The sequence below is a fragment of the Plecotus auritus genome (assembly GCF_963455305.1).
Source record: "Plecotus auritus genome assembly, chromosome: 6".
Lineage (NCBI taxonomy): Eukaryota > Metazoa > Chordata > Mammalia > Chiroptera > Vespertilionidae > Plecotus > Plecotus auritus.
The window spans coordinates 153,143,259-153,159,371 of record NC_137773.1 but is presented as its reverse complement, the minus strand read 5'-3'; the positions used below and the strand labels follow the sequence as shown (position 1 = coordinate 153,159,371).

The following is a 16,113-nucleotide window of genomic DNA, read 5'->3' as shown; positions in this document are numbered from 1 at the left end:
GTCAACAAATGTTTACGAAGTCCAAGAGCTCTGTGTTGAATAATGCCAGCAGGGATGAAAGGAAAATGCCACAGTTTAGTGATCCAGATTCCTTCAAGGAATGACCCATTCCAAAGACTATTAGCTCCTTATGGTCACTGATTGCCATGTAGAATAGGGCCCATTCGTTTTCCAGCCAGCACCTGGAGCTGTCTGTAGTGATAGCTGAGAGCTCTCTAGTGCAGCCCACCTCATCCCTTTTTAGTGCCCAAAATTTTACATGCACAAAGGTCCACAGAGATTACAAGATCTCATGTGACATTTATTAAGAAATGACATCTCCAATGGGGGAAAAGGGAAACTTATGTAATACTTTAAACAATAAAGAATTTAAATAATAAAAAAAGAAATGACATCCCCAAGTTTTAAAAGTTACATTTATTTGCCCTGACTGGTGTGGCTCAGTGGTAGAGCATTGGCCCCCGCACCAAAGCGTTTCGGGTTTGATTCCTGGTCAAGGGCAGGTACCTGGGTTGCAGTTTGTCTTGGGCCCAGTTGGGGTGTGTGTGGGAGGCAACCAATCGATGTGTCTCTCTCACATTGATGTTTCTCTTTCTCTATCTCCTCCCCCTCTTCCTTTCACCCTCTTTGAAAAATCAATGGAAAAAATATCCTCAGGTGAGGATTGAAAACCCCCCAAACATTGATTGTTTTCCTTCAGTCATGCATCCAATGAATTTCTTAACTAGTATAATTTACTTTTTAAAATTAAAATTTTCTGTGAGTAATGGCAACACGTTTTAATTGTAGAAAATGCAATAATGTTTTTGGTATTTTTACATTGATAAAGATGAGTATTGTAAGATAATTTTTGGAAGGTATTTTTAAGTGAACATGTTAAGCTGGTTCAAATTATTATTATGTTTTTTTTGGGGGGATAGGGACCTGGGTGGGAGGGAAGTTGAAGTAAAAATGAATGTGTAATAAAATGAATAATGGATAGGTAAAAGGGAAGAGGGTGAAAGGCTGGCTACAACCAGAAAAGCTAAACTTATCCTTGCATTAAAAAAAATGTGCAACTTATAGCATCCATCTTCTCCATTCCCTCCCCACTTCCCTTTCTCCTTTCCCTCCCAACTTCTCCCATCCTGCCCTCACCCCTGCCCCGAAACCACAGGTCCTCTTGGTGTTTACAGATGGACTGGATGATGACTTAGAGAGACTGAAGAAAACATCTGAGCTTCTCCGAGGCAAAGGTAAGTGACGGGGTTTCCCTGCACGGACCTCATTCCTCTCACAGGGGCTGAGATTTCCAGATTTCCAGATGGCACTGGACTCTATTAAGCCTACAGACTTAACCCAGGTGATAGGAGCTCAGTGCCCACCAGGCTGATACCCATTCTCCCTCTTTGTATGAATCAGGGGGCTGTTCAGGGCTGAGAGACCCTGTGGCCCATATCCCTGACACCGACCCAGGGCCTCTCTTAGCCAGGACTGACTGGTTCCCAGCCTGGCATCTGCTTTTGAGGGTGGGGAGAGGGGCGAAGGTGCAACTCCTACCCCATGGTGAGTGGGTGTCGTTAGCTCCTTCAGGCTACGTAGGGGTTCATATGTCTCTTTTCCCTGAACTGTGGAATCAGCTTAAACCTGGGCCTCGCTCTTTCCACTGCCCTTCTTCCCTTGTTTGCTGCCAAATTCCTTCTCCTTCTCCATCTCCAAGGGCTGCTCCTGGTTTATGTGGCATCTTTGTGAAATTGGAAAAAGATGCCCAGTGCTCTGCGTGGGTGCAATCCTGTGCCTGGCTGCATTTCAGCGCCCACCAGCTCCTTCCGCTGGGTGTCCTCGGGCAGTACCTTCTGTACAGCTGTGCCTGCTTACTCTGGCCATCCCCAGCCTGCGCTACGCAAAGGCTCTGAAGCCAGCTCAGGGTGAACAGCCAGCAGCATGACTTGTTCAAGCTCCCCTCGTTCTCCTCCCTCCTCGGTAGCGTCTGTTCATCGTGTTCTGGGGATGATGTTTTCCCTGGGTTAACAATGTGTTGGAATATTTTTTTATGCTAATTTGCTCCCAGCTAAATTTACCAAATAGATCGCTACTGGAAGTTTAAATTGTTGCAACGTTTCTGGCAGAGATTTGGGAGTCTGTGACAAAAGACTGCGAACTTGGTCTATGTGCTGAAGCAGCAGTTCCATTTCCAGGAATGTGTTTTCAGGAATGATGAAGACTATGTGTGACAGCTTTTAACCACAAGATTGTTAAGCAGCTATTTATTTAATTTATTTTCACAATAGCCAAAAGCTGATGTGCGTGGAATTTACTGCTCAAAATATTAACACTAATATTTGGTCTGAAATTCTAGAAACAGTGATTTCTAGCCAAACTTAAAGTGTCCCTGTTCATGTGTTCTCTGTTAATGTGGACAAATCCAGATGACCTGTTAGTGACTGATCCGGTAGAATAGGCTACAGCCGTGGGCAAACTACAGCCCGCGGGCCGGATCTGGCCCGTTCAGCTGTTCTATCCGGCCCGCGGAGCCGAAAGAGCGGAGGGTTCTCTTGCTCTCCCCTACGCTCCTTTACTTTGAATTTATATTAGTTCACACAAACACTCCATCCATGCTTTTGTTCCAGCCCTCCGGTCCAGTTTAAGAACCCATTGTGGCCTTCGAGTCAAAAAGTTTGCCCACCCCTGGCTGGGTTCTGCTGCAATACCAAGCAGCCTCCAGATCTCAGTGACTTTCCGTAGCAAGAATGTATGCAATTGATGCCCCACGCCCACTCAGATACGTGGCATGCTCTTCACGCAAGTACCCAGGCTGAAGGAAGGGTTTATTCCTGTGGCAGGAGAAAGGAAATGAGGCACATTGCTCCCTGCGCTTAACATTTCTCCCAGGGAGCGACACATGTCACTTCTGTACACATGTAATTGGTCAGAGCTAGCCACGTGGAAAATTCTAACTTTCAAGAGATAGATGATATTTTCACAGGTAAGGAATTGAGGCTCGATGAGAGTTGATAACTTCCCCCAAGAAATAAAATCATATCATGTGCCCTTAAGGAGAGGAACCAGAATATTTGTGAATAGTTCCTATGACGCCACAGTTTCTAAGAGTAAACCACAAATCTACATCAGGAATGGGTTTAAAACAGTGGTCGGCAAACTCATTAGTCAGCAGAGCCAAGTATCAACAGTACAACGATTGAAATTTCTTTTGAGAGCCAAATTTTTTAAACTTAAACTTCTTCTAACGCCACTTCTTCAAAATAGACTCGCCCAGGCCGTGGTCTTTTGTGGAAGAGCCACACTCACGGGGCCAAAGAGCCGCCTGTGGCTCGCGAGCCGCGGTTTGCCGACCGCTGGTTTAAAAGGATGCTATCCACTTATAATTGATAACACAATTATAAGTGAAAACCCTCTATGAAATAAAAAGTAGGGACCCGAAGGGAACAATGAGAGTCCTTTGTGAGTGCCACCTAACTGCTTAACTTTCGGCTGGTGGGATTGAAAGTATCAGACCAGTTCTTTGAGGAGGAATGCCGTGAGTTAGTTTTGATTTTAAAAAAACTGGGAAGGGCGGGGTGATGGATGAATATCTGGGGCGGAGACAAAGGCAGACCATTCAAAAGACATGCAAGTAAGTCGCCCACCTGCCGGTATCCCAAAGGATTCTCTGGACTCCTCGTTATTGGCCTGGAAGGTGTACATAAGTTGGAAGAGCTTCAGGAGCTAGAATTTGGCAGAGGATTCGCATATAATCAACCCCTGAGCGTCACACTGCCATCCCTCCCAAGCATCTTACTGAAGCAACTTGTAAGTATTTTTTTTTTAAATACCATCCACAGGGTTTTACAAACCCTGAGGGAATTTTGTCTCTTTAGTGTGTAATGTGGTGTAGGTTAATAGGTGAAAGAAATCGTATGTGATATGGGTTCTGTCTTTCAGGACACAATTTTAGAAAGAACATGCTGCAATACGTATGCAAAGTGTTTTGGAGAAGATGGGCACAGAGGTGACGGTGGGAGCCCTGGGAGAAAGGTGAGGACTTGCTGGGTGTGGATGGGGAGGGCGAGATGGCATTTCAGGTAGATGACTGTAGATGACTACATACGAGGCTCTGTGCTCCGTCTTTAACACAGTTTTACTCATCCCGCCCTCTTAATAAACCTTGGAGGCAAATGTTAGTCAATGGGTTTGAAATCGAGGCTCAGAGAGGGAGCATCAGTTTCCCAAAGTTTCAGTTAAAAAGAGGGATTTTCTAATTTAAGTCCCCGTCTGCCTGACTCACATTCTTTCCACTCCATTATGCTGCCTCCTTACACTTATTTGACAAAGACTTTTATAGATTCTCTCACTGCACAGAAGTTCTTACTTGTCTCCAAAATTTTCACTTGCCCATCACCTGCTTTCTTTACAGTAGTCAATGCCCCTTTCCCTCCTATCTAACCTCCTCGTCTACAGCATTAAACCCTGAGGAAGGGTGCAATCACTGGTTTACTAGTGGTTAATTTGCATCTTTCTGTTAACTCTGAGTTAAGTGATAAGAAATTTACTACACACTTTTGAGGGAGAATATCTCATTAGAAATGGTCCTCAGACACCCAGGGACACAAGGTTCTGTCCTCACAGGGACTATCGCTTCACGATTGGGTAGGGTCACAAATCCACATGTAAGGTTGAATCAATCCCCTTGGCTTTGTCTATCTTTTTACACACTCTCTTTGTAAGGCTTTCCAGGAGGCTGTTGGAATGAGCTCCTACTGACTTTGGGGATCAATCTCAATTCCGAATAGTATAAAAGTGTGTAATTATTTTTTTTAAAATAAATTGTAGTTACGCCTTAGCACTAGATTATTTCCCTCCTCAGGTTGTTGTGAAACATCAGATGGAGAATGAAGAAATCAAGCTTGGGAACCTCTTGATATTTTTTTTTTTAACGCAACTTAAGGACTATGCCTCAGAGGTCAAAGATGAGAGTGCTTTGAATGTTTGACTTCTCTGCTCCTTCTGTTTGTTAAAATTCAGTGGTTGGTTGTGTTGACTGTCATATCTTTGTTGATCACAAATAGACTTAGTACCACTTTTCAGACTAAATAAACAAGTCTGGCTATAAAATGGCAAGCCAACCTCTCTTGAGAATAAATGCTTTGTGTTTTTAGGTCTCTAAGAAGAAGTTAAAAATAATAAGAGAGACTAAATAGCTGAGTCCTACGGAAATAAGTAGTGTGGTTGGTAACACCTTTGCTTACTGATGTTTTGTAAAACAAGGTCAAAGCCCTCTTTAAGAATAACAGTTTTCCTTACACATTTAACTAGAAACTAGTTTTCTTTTGGATTTTCACAATAGAATGGCTTAAAAAGGTGTTTCAGAAAAATAAAAATAGGTTGATGTGCCAAAAATTCAGACAGACAGGTATTCAAGTTTTCACTGTGAAATCGACCAGGAATACTTGTTTCTATATGTCTCTGCACATTGTGCTCAACATTTAGTAGATTCTCAATAAAATGTCAACTCAGTGAGACAAGGTTATCTATTAGTAACGATTTTTATTTCATGTAGATTTGAGAAATGAAGAATTTAGAGTCCAAGTTATGTATTTTGATTTCTTTTCCTCTCAGGGAGAGAAGGGGCCTGGTGGATTACCTGGTCATCCTGGTGAAGAAGGTGAACATGTGAGCACTAAATCTTATTTTTTTTTTCTGTGACAGAATATGGTAAAATGGGTCAAATATTAGTAATACTTAATTGCACTTAAGTTATGAAAGTTTTTCTCATCTATGCTATTTAAAAGTGAGTTTAAAAATAAAGTGGATATAAAATATCTATGTAAAGATAACCAGGTATCATAACAAATGTCAGGTGGACAAATTGTGTAGCTATATTGTCTCTAGACGGTGTTTAATGAGGAAGTATGGTCATTTTGTTGTTTTAATGAGTGAATTTGTGATAACTGGAAATGTGGCCTGTCTAATGTGCATACATGCAATAGTAGTTGTTGATCCTGAGCTAAATGGCAGGTAATTTGTTACTATTAATGATGTAGCCATGTTTGTAAGTAGTCTGATGAAAGCTCATGGGGTATGCAATACTTTCTAATTTATATTTGATCAGTTTGGCAAAAGGCATGGCATCTACCATTCTCTTCCTATCTAATGCCTAGATCAAAGGTTATATTCATGAATAAAATTCAGGAAGTAATTCTTCAAATCCCAATCGGATGTCTACTGTGTGCCTGACACCGTGCGACACTGTGCTTAGGGCTGGAAACCCAGAGATAAATAAATGAAACATTGTCCCTGTCACCAAGAAGCTCACAACATGGCAGGAAACAATATAACACAAAACAGTAACTCATGACATAAGAGAAAAGTCTTCTTAGAAGAGGAGGCAACAAGTGATCTATACCTTAGGTATGGGCAGGATTTCACCCAGAAGAGAAAGAGGGAAATAGTGGTTTATTCTTCGTGGGACTACAAGGAAACCACCTAGTTTTAGCTGCCTGGAGGAAACATTCAGACACACCCCTGTTTTTTTTTTTTTTAAATATATTTTATTGATATTTTACAGAGAGGAAGGGAGAGGGATAGAGAGCTAGAAACATCGATGAGAGAGAAACATCGATCAGCCGCCTCCTGCACACCCCCCACTGGGGATGTGCCAGCAACCACAGTACATGCCCTTGACCGGAATCGAACCTGGGACCCTTGAGTCCGCAGGCCGACGCTCTATCCACTGAGCCAAACCGGTTTCGGCCAGACACACCCCTGTTTTGTTTGAAGGCTGAAGTTTTGCCCATGTGGCTTGACTGAATTAATCAAAATTATAGATAATTTGGATTTGTGTGATTTGGGGTTACCGATGTGGATTGTTGATGGGTGAACATTCCGATTGCCTTGCTGGTGATCCAGTCTGGTCTCTGAGGATGTAGGAGTAATTGTAAGGACCGTGTCGTGTTTTAGTCATTCTTATAGTCATCATTGCTGGTTTGAAGTAGTTGGGTGCTTGACTGTCTCCACGTGTATCTTTATTTCACAGGGAGCAAGAGGGCCCCAAGGTTTTCCTGGACCCCGAGGCGAGGCAGGATGCCCGGGTATGAGAGGACTGAAAGTAAGTCTGACCTCGAACTGGAATTCTTCCCTTATCTCTGTTTCATCCTTTGAGTGTGAGGAAAACCTTAATTCTTCAGCACAGGTATGGCATCTGGGCTCCTCCTGAGATGGAGGGTTTCCCAGAAGTTGAGCCTGAGAAAAGGAATCACGTATGAATAGTTTACTGGGAAGCGATCTCAGTAAACACTCGCAGGCAATGGAGAAGCTAGACAGGGCGGGGAGGTGGCCTAAAACGGTGCATCGTCAAGGACATTATCCCCCAGGGTAGACAGAGCTTAATCCCGCTGAGGAACTCTGGCAGCCAACATCGAACATGCACCTCGTTGTTACCCCACTCAAGGGGCGAGGGAGCTGGGGTATTCATACACCAAATCCTATCAGGCGTTAGTCGAGGGCTGCTCCCAGAGGGTGGTCATTCCCCGGCACGTATGTTCTGTGGGTACACAGGCTCTGGCACCAGAAAAAAACCCTGGGAAAGAGTCACAGTACAGGCCGGTGGAAGGCGGGCTTGCGAACACTGAAATTTTCAATGCTAAAGGATAATTGGTGGGGCACTCTTTGGGAGTGGTTGCGTTCAATGTCTCTTAACCTTCCAGGTTTAGGGAATCTCCTGTAATAAGGACAGAAAAAAAAAATTCTACCATCCCAGAGTCCCGTAGAGAGTTTTTCTGACCACAAAGACCATGTTCTGTGTATTTTAACAAGTTACTCTTTCCGTTAATTTGTTCTGTTGTTCCCAGAAGCCCTCTCATGTGTGTTAGTCAGTGTATTGTCATTTTTGTTTGAAAAATTATTGTTGTAATCATAAGTGGTAGGTCACTGCTGTTGCCTGCTCACCCCCACTATGTGAGGAGTTGCAAGGTGCAATTTTCTTCCAAGTCCCAAGCACAGGAAGGTGGTAGTAATCAGAGCACTGTGATGCCCATTACAGTCGCTGGAAAAGAAATCTTCCTTTTGATCTAATAATTGCACTTTTTGAAACCAGGGAACATACAGTTTCCTAAATGAAACAGTGTTTTAAAAAATAGAATTCAAGCTCAATTCTTTTTATTTCTTCCTAACTCTAGGGAGAACGAGGATTTTCAGGAGAGAAGGTAGGCAACTTTCTTCCCTCTTTTTACACTGGAGAACAATTTCTTTGGGAAATAAAATACTGAGCATTAAAATAAATATGTCCAGTTGCTTTTCCTTTGCTTGAGTGAGGTGGGGCTTAAAATTTTAAGCGAGGGGATGTGTCACATGTTATTCAGAGCCAAGTTGCCATGCTAATGAATGGTTATTTATAAGACATATATTTCAGGTTTAAGGTAGTAAGATATATATATATATATATATATATATATATATATATATATATATTCACTTCAAGGCCTGCTAACTCTATAATAATTGAGCCACCCTATTTATCACATGATGATCTGAAAGAGTTGGTCCTGAATTTTAGGTGTTGTTGGGAGGGACTGGTCAAGATGGGTGTCAAACGGAAGAGGGACATTAGGACAGGGCTAGTAAGAAGTGAACTAGCACAATAAAGGAATAACTTTACATTCAGATTCAGAAGCAAAGTATCCATTTTCTCATTCATTTATTAAAAAACTAGAGGTCTGGTGCACAAATTCATGCACTGGTGGAGTCCAGCCAACCTGCCCCATCAGCTGGCCAGGGGAGGGCACACAGGAGATTGGCCGGCTGGCCCCGCCCCCGATTGGGGTGGAGGGTGCCGATCGGGGGTGGAGCCAGCCAGGGGGAGGGGCTGCAGGCCACTAGCCAGCTGGCCTCACCCCTGGTGGAACTCCCAGTCAAACTTTCTGTTGAGGGGACAATTTGCATATTAGCCTCTTATTATATAGGATATTTAGTAGATACCCAGTCTGTCGAGGGAGTGGTTGCAAAGGGGTGAATGAGAGAGACAAGGGCTGATAAAGCTTCTTTACTCATGTGTCTGGGTAGCACTGATTCCCCGCTTTGGCCTGGAGCAAATATATCATGTAATTTCTGGGAGTTTGGTATGCTTATTTTCATGCACTAGCTTGGCTGTACTTCGGTTAAAAAAAAAAAAAAGCCTGAAACTTGATTTCCTCCTGGGGACAGTATGAGTAAATCAATTATTTCACACGTGTATAAGGCCATGTATTCTGCGTGCAAAACTCTGAATTTTTTTCAGAAGATATTTTAAAATAATTATGTTAACTATCATTTTGAAATAGTTGGCAAACTGAAGGGCCATAATGTGAAAGTGATTGCATATTTGATCAGGTGTCACTATACAATTGCCAGTTTTTATTCTTACCTAGTTCAGGTTTTCATTTCTTTTCATAAGGGCCTTTTTAATTGTAAGTCTCCCCAAATGCACACATATGGATACACTCCCATTTAGTTCCTTCTTAATCTAAGATCATCCAGGTTTCCATTATGCAGATTAATTCAGGCATATTTGCTGGTATTTTTAAATTAACAAAAGCCAATGACAAAAGGGCCATCTTTAACATGCAGACAACCAAAGGGAAATGTTTCATTCAGTCTTCTGAAAGAGTTACTTGTGTCCAGCACAAAAGTTAAAATGGAAGTCCTTCTATCCATTCACAATTTGAATTTTTTCCCTTCTGTCTTTTACTTTGGCCCCTTGAAACTACCAGGAAAAAACAGTATATAACACTAATGACTATTTCAGAAAGAAAATAATCATTGCTTTATAATAATTGAATGCAGTATGTAAATACTGCTTTGGAAGGTCTAGATTCTTCTAATTGATAAAAAAAAATTAGTATGGAAATGAACATCAAAGCAATAACCATGTACACCTGGTCCTCTTGTCTCTAACCTTCTCATCCTTTGCTCCACAGGGCAACCCTGGTGAGGAAGGTGTTGACGGCTTGGATGGAGAACAGGTACAGAAAGTTTCTCATTCTATGTTCCTCCCTCTATGAGTTTGCATTTGTACCTTCTATTTAAACATTTCACAATTAGTCTAGAAAAAATTTTTAAAAATGTGTTTTTTATTGATTTTAGAGAGAGAGGAAGGAAGAGGGAGAGAGAGAGAGATAGAAACATCAATGATGAGAGAGAATCATTGATCGGCTGCCTCCTGCATGCCCCACATAGGGGGATTGAGCCCACAACCCGGGCATGACCCTGACTGGGAATCGAACCAGTGACCTCTTGGTGCATAGGACGATGCTCAATCCACTGAGCCACACCGTCTGGGCAGTCTAGAAACTTTTAACATGTATGCTCAACAATGTCTAAAGTTAATTTATATATTTGCCCTTATCTTCAAAATAGAAGGACCTTAGAAACATAGCTCTAACTAGCTGCCTCCTGTATTACATGTTATTGCCCAGTATTTTTTGTTAAATTCTACTAACTCGACACTTTAATTATTGTGTTATTTAGTCAATGCTCATCTAGCTTTACCCTCATATTTACTGCTATTATTGATGCCTTCAAAAGAACATGAAAAGGTCATGTTTCTTTTGTCTATGGCAGGACTTTTAAAAGAATTTCCTTTAATGAAGTTCATAAACTCCTTTGTTTTTTGATTTTTTCTGAAAACTCTTTATTTTATCTTTTTTTTCCTTGAAGGACAATTCTTGGGTAAACATTTTTCCCCCAGCACTTTGAAATGTGATTTCATAGTTTTCTGGCTTGTGTTTCTCTGTCTTTCGTTATTACTGTTAAGACGTTATCCATCAAACTAATTGTTCCTTGGTCAGCAATCTTAAAAAAATGTATATCAGGCTGCTTTAATATTTCCCCTTTGTTCCTAGTGTTCTGCAGTTTCAATATGATGTGCAGGTGTGGTTTCATTTTTATTTATCTGCTTGGGACTTATTAGGCTTTTGAATCTGAGCATTTGTGCTTTCTATGTTTTAGAAAATCCTTAGCAAATAAGCCTTTACATTTTTTTATCTTTTAAATTTTCTCTATTATCTCTTTATGGAAGTCTAATTAAAAATTTGTGAGACTTTCTCATTCTATACTCAATGTCTTTTAACCTCTCCTTCATGTTTCCTATTTCTTTGTCTTTCTGTGCTACATTCTGAATAATTTCTTTAGTTTCTAATTCCACTAATCCTTATGTCACTTTGTTTAATATACCTTTTCACCTGTCAATTAGATTTTTAATCTCAATTATTCCAATTTTCACTTCAAAAAGTTCTATTTGATTCTTTCTCAGATCTGCTTGTTTTTTTTTTAAATAGTTGCTTGTTTTCTTTTAAAAAACCAAATTCTTTTCTTATTTAATTTTTTAATCTACTTATTTTATATTCTGTTTATGATGAGTCCAATATCTACAGTCATTGCAAGTCTGATTTTGTTGTCTGTTGTTTCTGCTGGTCCCCCTATCCTGGTGTCTCCTACATGTATGTTGTGACTTTTGACTTAAACTTAATTTTAATTGAATTTTTAATTGATCTCTGAGGAGTTATTAAGGCCTGAGCTCTGAAGGTTGTTTGCTTCTGCCATGTCTTTGGTAGCACCACCTCCTAGGACCACTTTAAAATAAATGATCAGCTTGTGGTTTTTCACACTCACACTGAGTGGTCAGAAGTCCTTACAACAGCCAATGGCTATTACTTCTGTTGATTCCTGCTTTCTCTTCATTCTGAACTCTAAGGATTTCTCTCTTTCTCCCTCTCTTTTTTTCTAAATCAGCTCATAAATGTATGTAAAAGATTTTAAAATTTGTTCCCTGTAATTTTAGATTGCTTTCCAAAGGGCCAGGATTGTTCAGGGCTTCTAGTCTGTCCCATATTCAGAAATAGAATGGTAAATAAACTTTCTACCATTGGCTAGAATGTGAAACTATGTGAAAAACATTTCTGATGTGACTAATGTAACAAAGATTCTTTGCATATTTATTTATTTAGGGTAATCGTGGAATCCCAGGATCATCTGGAGAAAAAGGAAATCGGGGAAATCGGGTAAACTATGAGGATATTTGTCTCAAGTTTCTACTGGCTAAACTGACCTTTACAGTTTATTTTTAAGTTTTGGGAAAGAATCATCTAGTGGGTTAAATACTAGGTAGGGAGTTAGAGGGCAATAAGTATTAGATGACTATTTGGAACCTATAACTTAAGGCCTGAATGTGCTGTTAGCGAAATGAGCAATGTAAACCAAGTTACTTAGTTGTTTTGTTTGTTTGTTTGTTTTTGTATCAGAACCATAATTGTCATTCCTGATCTCACTAGCTTTTATGTTTCCCTGTTGCCAATGATTTGGTCTTATATCCAAGGCCTTTCAACAACAGTCTTCATTAATCTTGGTAAAGAAATGTCCTTCTTAGGATTAAGAAGTACAAATTGACAATAATAAAATAGTCACAGAGATGTAAAGTACAGTGTAGGGAATATAGTCAAAAATATTGTAACAACTATATAGTGTCAGGTGGACACTAGACTTATCAGGGTGATCACTTTGTAAGTTACGTAAATATCTAATCATTACGTTGTATACCTGAAACCAATATAATGTTGTATGTTGATTGTAATTAAAAAATAATAAAAAGGAATCCTTCCCAAATTACACTACTCATTGTCCCCTGAAGTTCCTGTATGCAGGCCCACCTCTGTGTCTTGGCTCATGCTAGGTACCCCATCCTGGAATGTCTTTTCTCTGCCTCCATCCTCAGTACTTATTTGATTATCACTTTTTCTTCAATTTCCAGCTCCTGCCATTCCTCCTCATGATGCCCTCATTGACCATGTTAGTCTACAGAGATCTCCCCCTTCTCTATATTCTTCCAATGTACATTATTTGTACTATCTGCTTAACAGTGACTATACCCTGCCTCATGCTGATATTTGTATTTCTATGTAAGAGAAGGCGTATGTACTAAATGCTCCCTTCCTGTGCCCATGGCAGACATTACTAATTAATTATAGAATACAGCCTGAAGGATCCACCTCAACATGATACTAAAAACAGCTTCTGTTGCTTGATTGAATTAGATAAGGGGGAAGACATTTATTTACTTATGTTTTTTGGTATCCCACATGGAATTAGACTTAACTGAAAGGCAATGGATTGATTTCCTGATAAATGAAACAGGAACTCACAAGAAATGGCTCCTATTGAGGTTTAATTTCCAACCTGCAGTTTGTCAATCAGATTTTGGAGAAGGTGGAGGACACCACACTTTCTTCAACACTGGAAAGCCTTTAGTTTTCATTGAATTTAATGGAATTCAATAAACTTCAAGTATTTTCTATCTGTAGGGCATTTTGCTAGACACAGATTAGAGTTCAAAGGTAAATAAGTCATGATTATGACCAACAAAGAGCTTATTAACTGGTACAGGAGATAAGATGTTTGCAGGAGGAACTACAATACAAGATAGGATAAAATAAAGGCTGCAAGAATGGTGCAAATAAAGAATGAATGGGAGCACAGTGACTTGGAGAGGAATCTAAAATAGAGTGCTGTTTCTTCATCTAACCAATCATCAAGATTTGAGCATCTATTGTAATTTAGGCATGACTGTAGAATGGGGAGCATTCCGTATCTCAGAATTGACCTCTATGGGGGAGAGATAGTTAATGAAATAATTATAGAAATAGATATAAGATTACTGGTGAGATAAATGCATGAAGGAGAGATAAATGACAGGGGATCTGATCCAGCCTGTGTAGTCAGGAAGGCTTCTTGGAGGGAGCAAAGATGGAATGAAATTTAAAGGATGAGTAACAACCAGATGATTAGGGGGAGGAAAGGGGACAAGGGACCAACCTTCTATTCTTAGGTCTGTGGCATTTGAGAATGGTGTTGAAGGGTGGAGAGGACTCTGGCATTCCAGGACACACAGGAAATCAAGATTAAAAAACATGTATATTTTTATTGATTTCAGAGAGGAAGAGAGAGGGAGAGAGAGATAGAAACATCAATGATAAGAGAGAATCATTGATCATCTGCCTCCTTCAGAATCGGGGATCTAGCCAGCAACCCCAGGCATATGCCTTGACCCGGAATCAAATAGTGGCCTTCTGGTTTATAGGTCGATGCTCAACCACTGAGCAACCAGCCAGGCTCAAAACATTTTTTAACCCAAGAGCTTTATGAGAGAGACACCCACTGTATTTCAGATGAAGAAAAAGGAGAGGCTTAGTGTTAGAATAACTCAGAGTGGGTTAGGACAAACAAGGATTCTAATTTAACAGGAGTGGAAGGTGAGATAAAAAAGTATAAAGAGTGGGAGGAATGTCTGGAGTCCATGTCCTGCCATGTTTAGGGGTTTTGTTTTTTGCTACGGCATAATCATGCTATTGAAAGTTTCTAGGCAGGGAAGAATGTTCAAAGCTACAGGCTTGGAAGATCACTCTGGAAGCCAGTGTCTGGGTCAGAAAAAGGAAGAACTAGAAGTTGTACAAATCATAATAGGAACTATATGAACCATATGGCTCTGTACCTGGCATTTTAATGTATCATTCTATTTAATCTCTGTAACAACCCTATAAGATAGGTATGTCTGTTTTACAAGTGAGAACATTGTCTTAGAGAAGTCAAAGAAATCTGCCCACCTAGTAAATTAAGCAGAAGAATAAGAATTTAGAATGAACTCACTTCCTTTTCTCGTACAGGCCAGGATAGAGGGAAGGAAGGGTCTCAGGTCATTATGAGGTAGCTTTCGTAGGCCCCTAGAGAGTATTCCATTTCTCAGGTGTCCCACTTCCTTATTTTCAGAGTGTGATGTATACTCTCCAGAACCAGGCACGTAACAACATCTGAGGAAGGTTCTGTGGCTCTGTGGGAACTACTACACAGATATGGTACCACGAATGGCAGGTTTAAGAGAAATAATAACTTGTTTATCATGTCATAGTCTTAAGGCAAGTTGCTTTGCCTCTCTGGTCCCCTGACTACAGCAGTTAGGAGCTCTGGAAATACTTTCCTCTCTTTTCTCTGTTTTTTTTTTTTTTCCCCACAAGATCTTGCTCTGCTGATGCTGCCCATGTTTGTGGTAGAGAAATCCTTCTTGTTTTTCTTACTGTGTTCCTGTGTGGGAGCATCACAGAGGAGTGGGAAGAGCGAGGGATTTGGTAACAGGGAGACCGGGTTCCACTTCCCTAAGCCTCAGTTCGTGAGCTGTGAAGGTTAAATGAGCTAATGCTCACTTAGTGTCAAGCATATCACAGATTTCTAATAAAAGTATGTTCTTTTCTGTGTCTCAACCTCACCTCTTCGGCAGTGAGTGCCTTAAAGTTCAAGCACTCAATTGCTCTTTTAATTTGACTCTCATTTCCCCCTTTTCTTTTTTTTAAGTGATAGATGATTTAAAAAGTGACACTTTTTTTTTTTTTTCGTTGTGATTTAAGGGCTTGACAGGACCACCTGGCCAGCCTGGAGAGCATGGAGAGCCTGGATTAAGGGGAGAACCTGTGAGTGGTGTCTGAGGGATTTCTGCTGCTTTAATCCCAGGATTTGTAAACTGTTTGAACACAAAGGCAGAGAACAATTAATTATTCCCAAATGAGTCATCATTCAGCCTATGTTGGTATAGTAAAAAAAATGAGATTGGAGTTCCATCTTATAGAACTTTTTGGGTTCTTACAGAGTTTGGAATTTTAATTGCATTGCATATTTGGGATTATTGAGTCAGTCTTAGATAATCAAAAGGTCTACTTTGAACAGACCACCCAACCTCAGAGGGAAGAGATCAACCAAAAGACTTGTATGCATGCATATAAGCATAACCCATGGACACAGACAGTAGGAGGGTGACAGCATGTGCTGTGGGTGTGGGTGGGAACGGCTGGGAGAGGTCAATGGGGAAAAAAGGAGACATATGTAATACTACATGTAATACTTTAAACAATAAGGAATTTAAATAAAAATAAAAAGGTCTACTTTGGAGCCTTTCTTCTTTTTAAAAAAGATCATGCTTCCTATATTTTCGCCTGTCTTTCCTATCCATTTGAGGTAAGCAATCTTCTGTTTTCTCAGGGGGATCCCGGAATTGATAGTTACATCCAGGGCCCTAAGGGAGAAAAAGGAAGGCGTGGACATCAGGTAAGTCTCTGTTTGCTT

At 40.5% G+C, this 16,113-nt stretch overlaps 1 protein-coding gene across 1 annotated transcript in view; it reads left to right on the top strand.

Annotated features, from left to right (window-relative positions):
• The window catches only part of LOC308251860 (collagen alpha-4(VI) chain-like), a gene marked incomplete at both ends in the record, with an annotated part of 97,408 nt that overhangs the window by 30,594 nt on the left and 50,701 nt on the right, over positions 1–16,113 (top strand). Inside the window, 10 exons of the mRNA XM_080675525.1 lie at positions 1,157–1,235; positions 3,644–3,789; positions 3,922–4,014; positions 5,596–5,649; positions 7,013–7,084; positions 8,154–8,180; positions 9,930–9,974; positions 11,958–12,011; positions 15,402–15,464; positions 16,030–16,095. Of these exons, the coding sequence (XP_080531651.1) occupies positions 1,157–1,235; positions 3,644–3,789; positions 3,922–4,014; positions 5,596–5,649; positions 7,013–7,084; positions 8,154–8,180; positions 9,930–9,974; positions 11,958–12,011; positions 15,402–15,464; positions 16,030–16,095 (699 nt within the window). The remainder of the gene's footprint in view (positions 1–1,156; positions 1,236–3,643; positions 3,790–3,921; positions 4,015–5,595; positions 5,650–7,012; positions 7,085–8,153; positions 8,181–9,929; positions 9,975–11,957; positions 12,012–15,401; positions 15,465–16,029; positions 16,096–16,113) is intronic.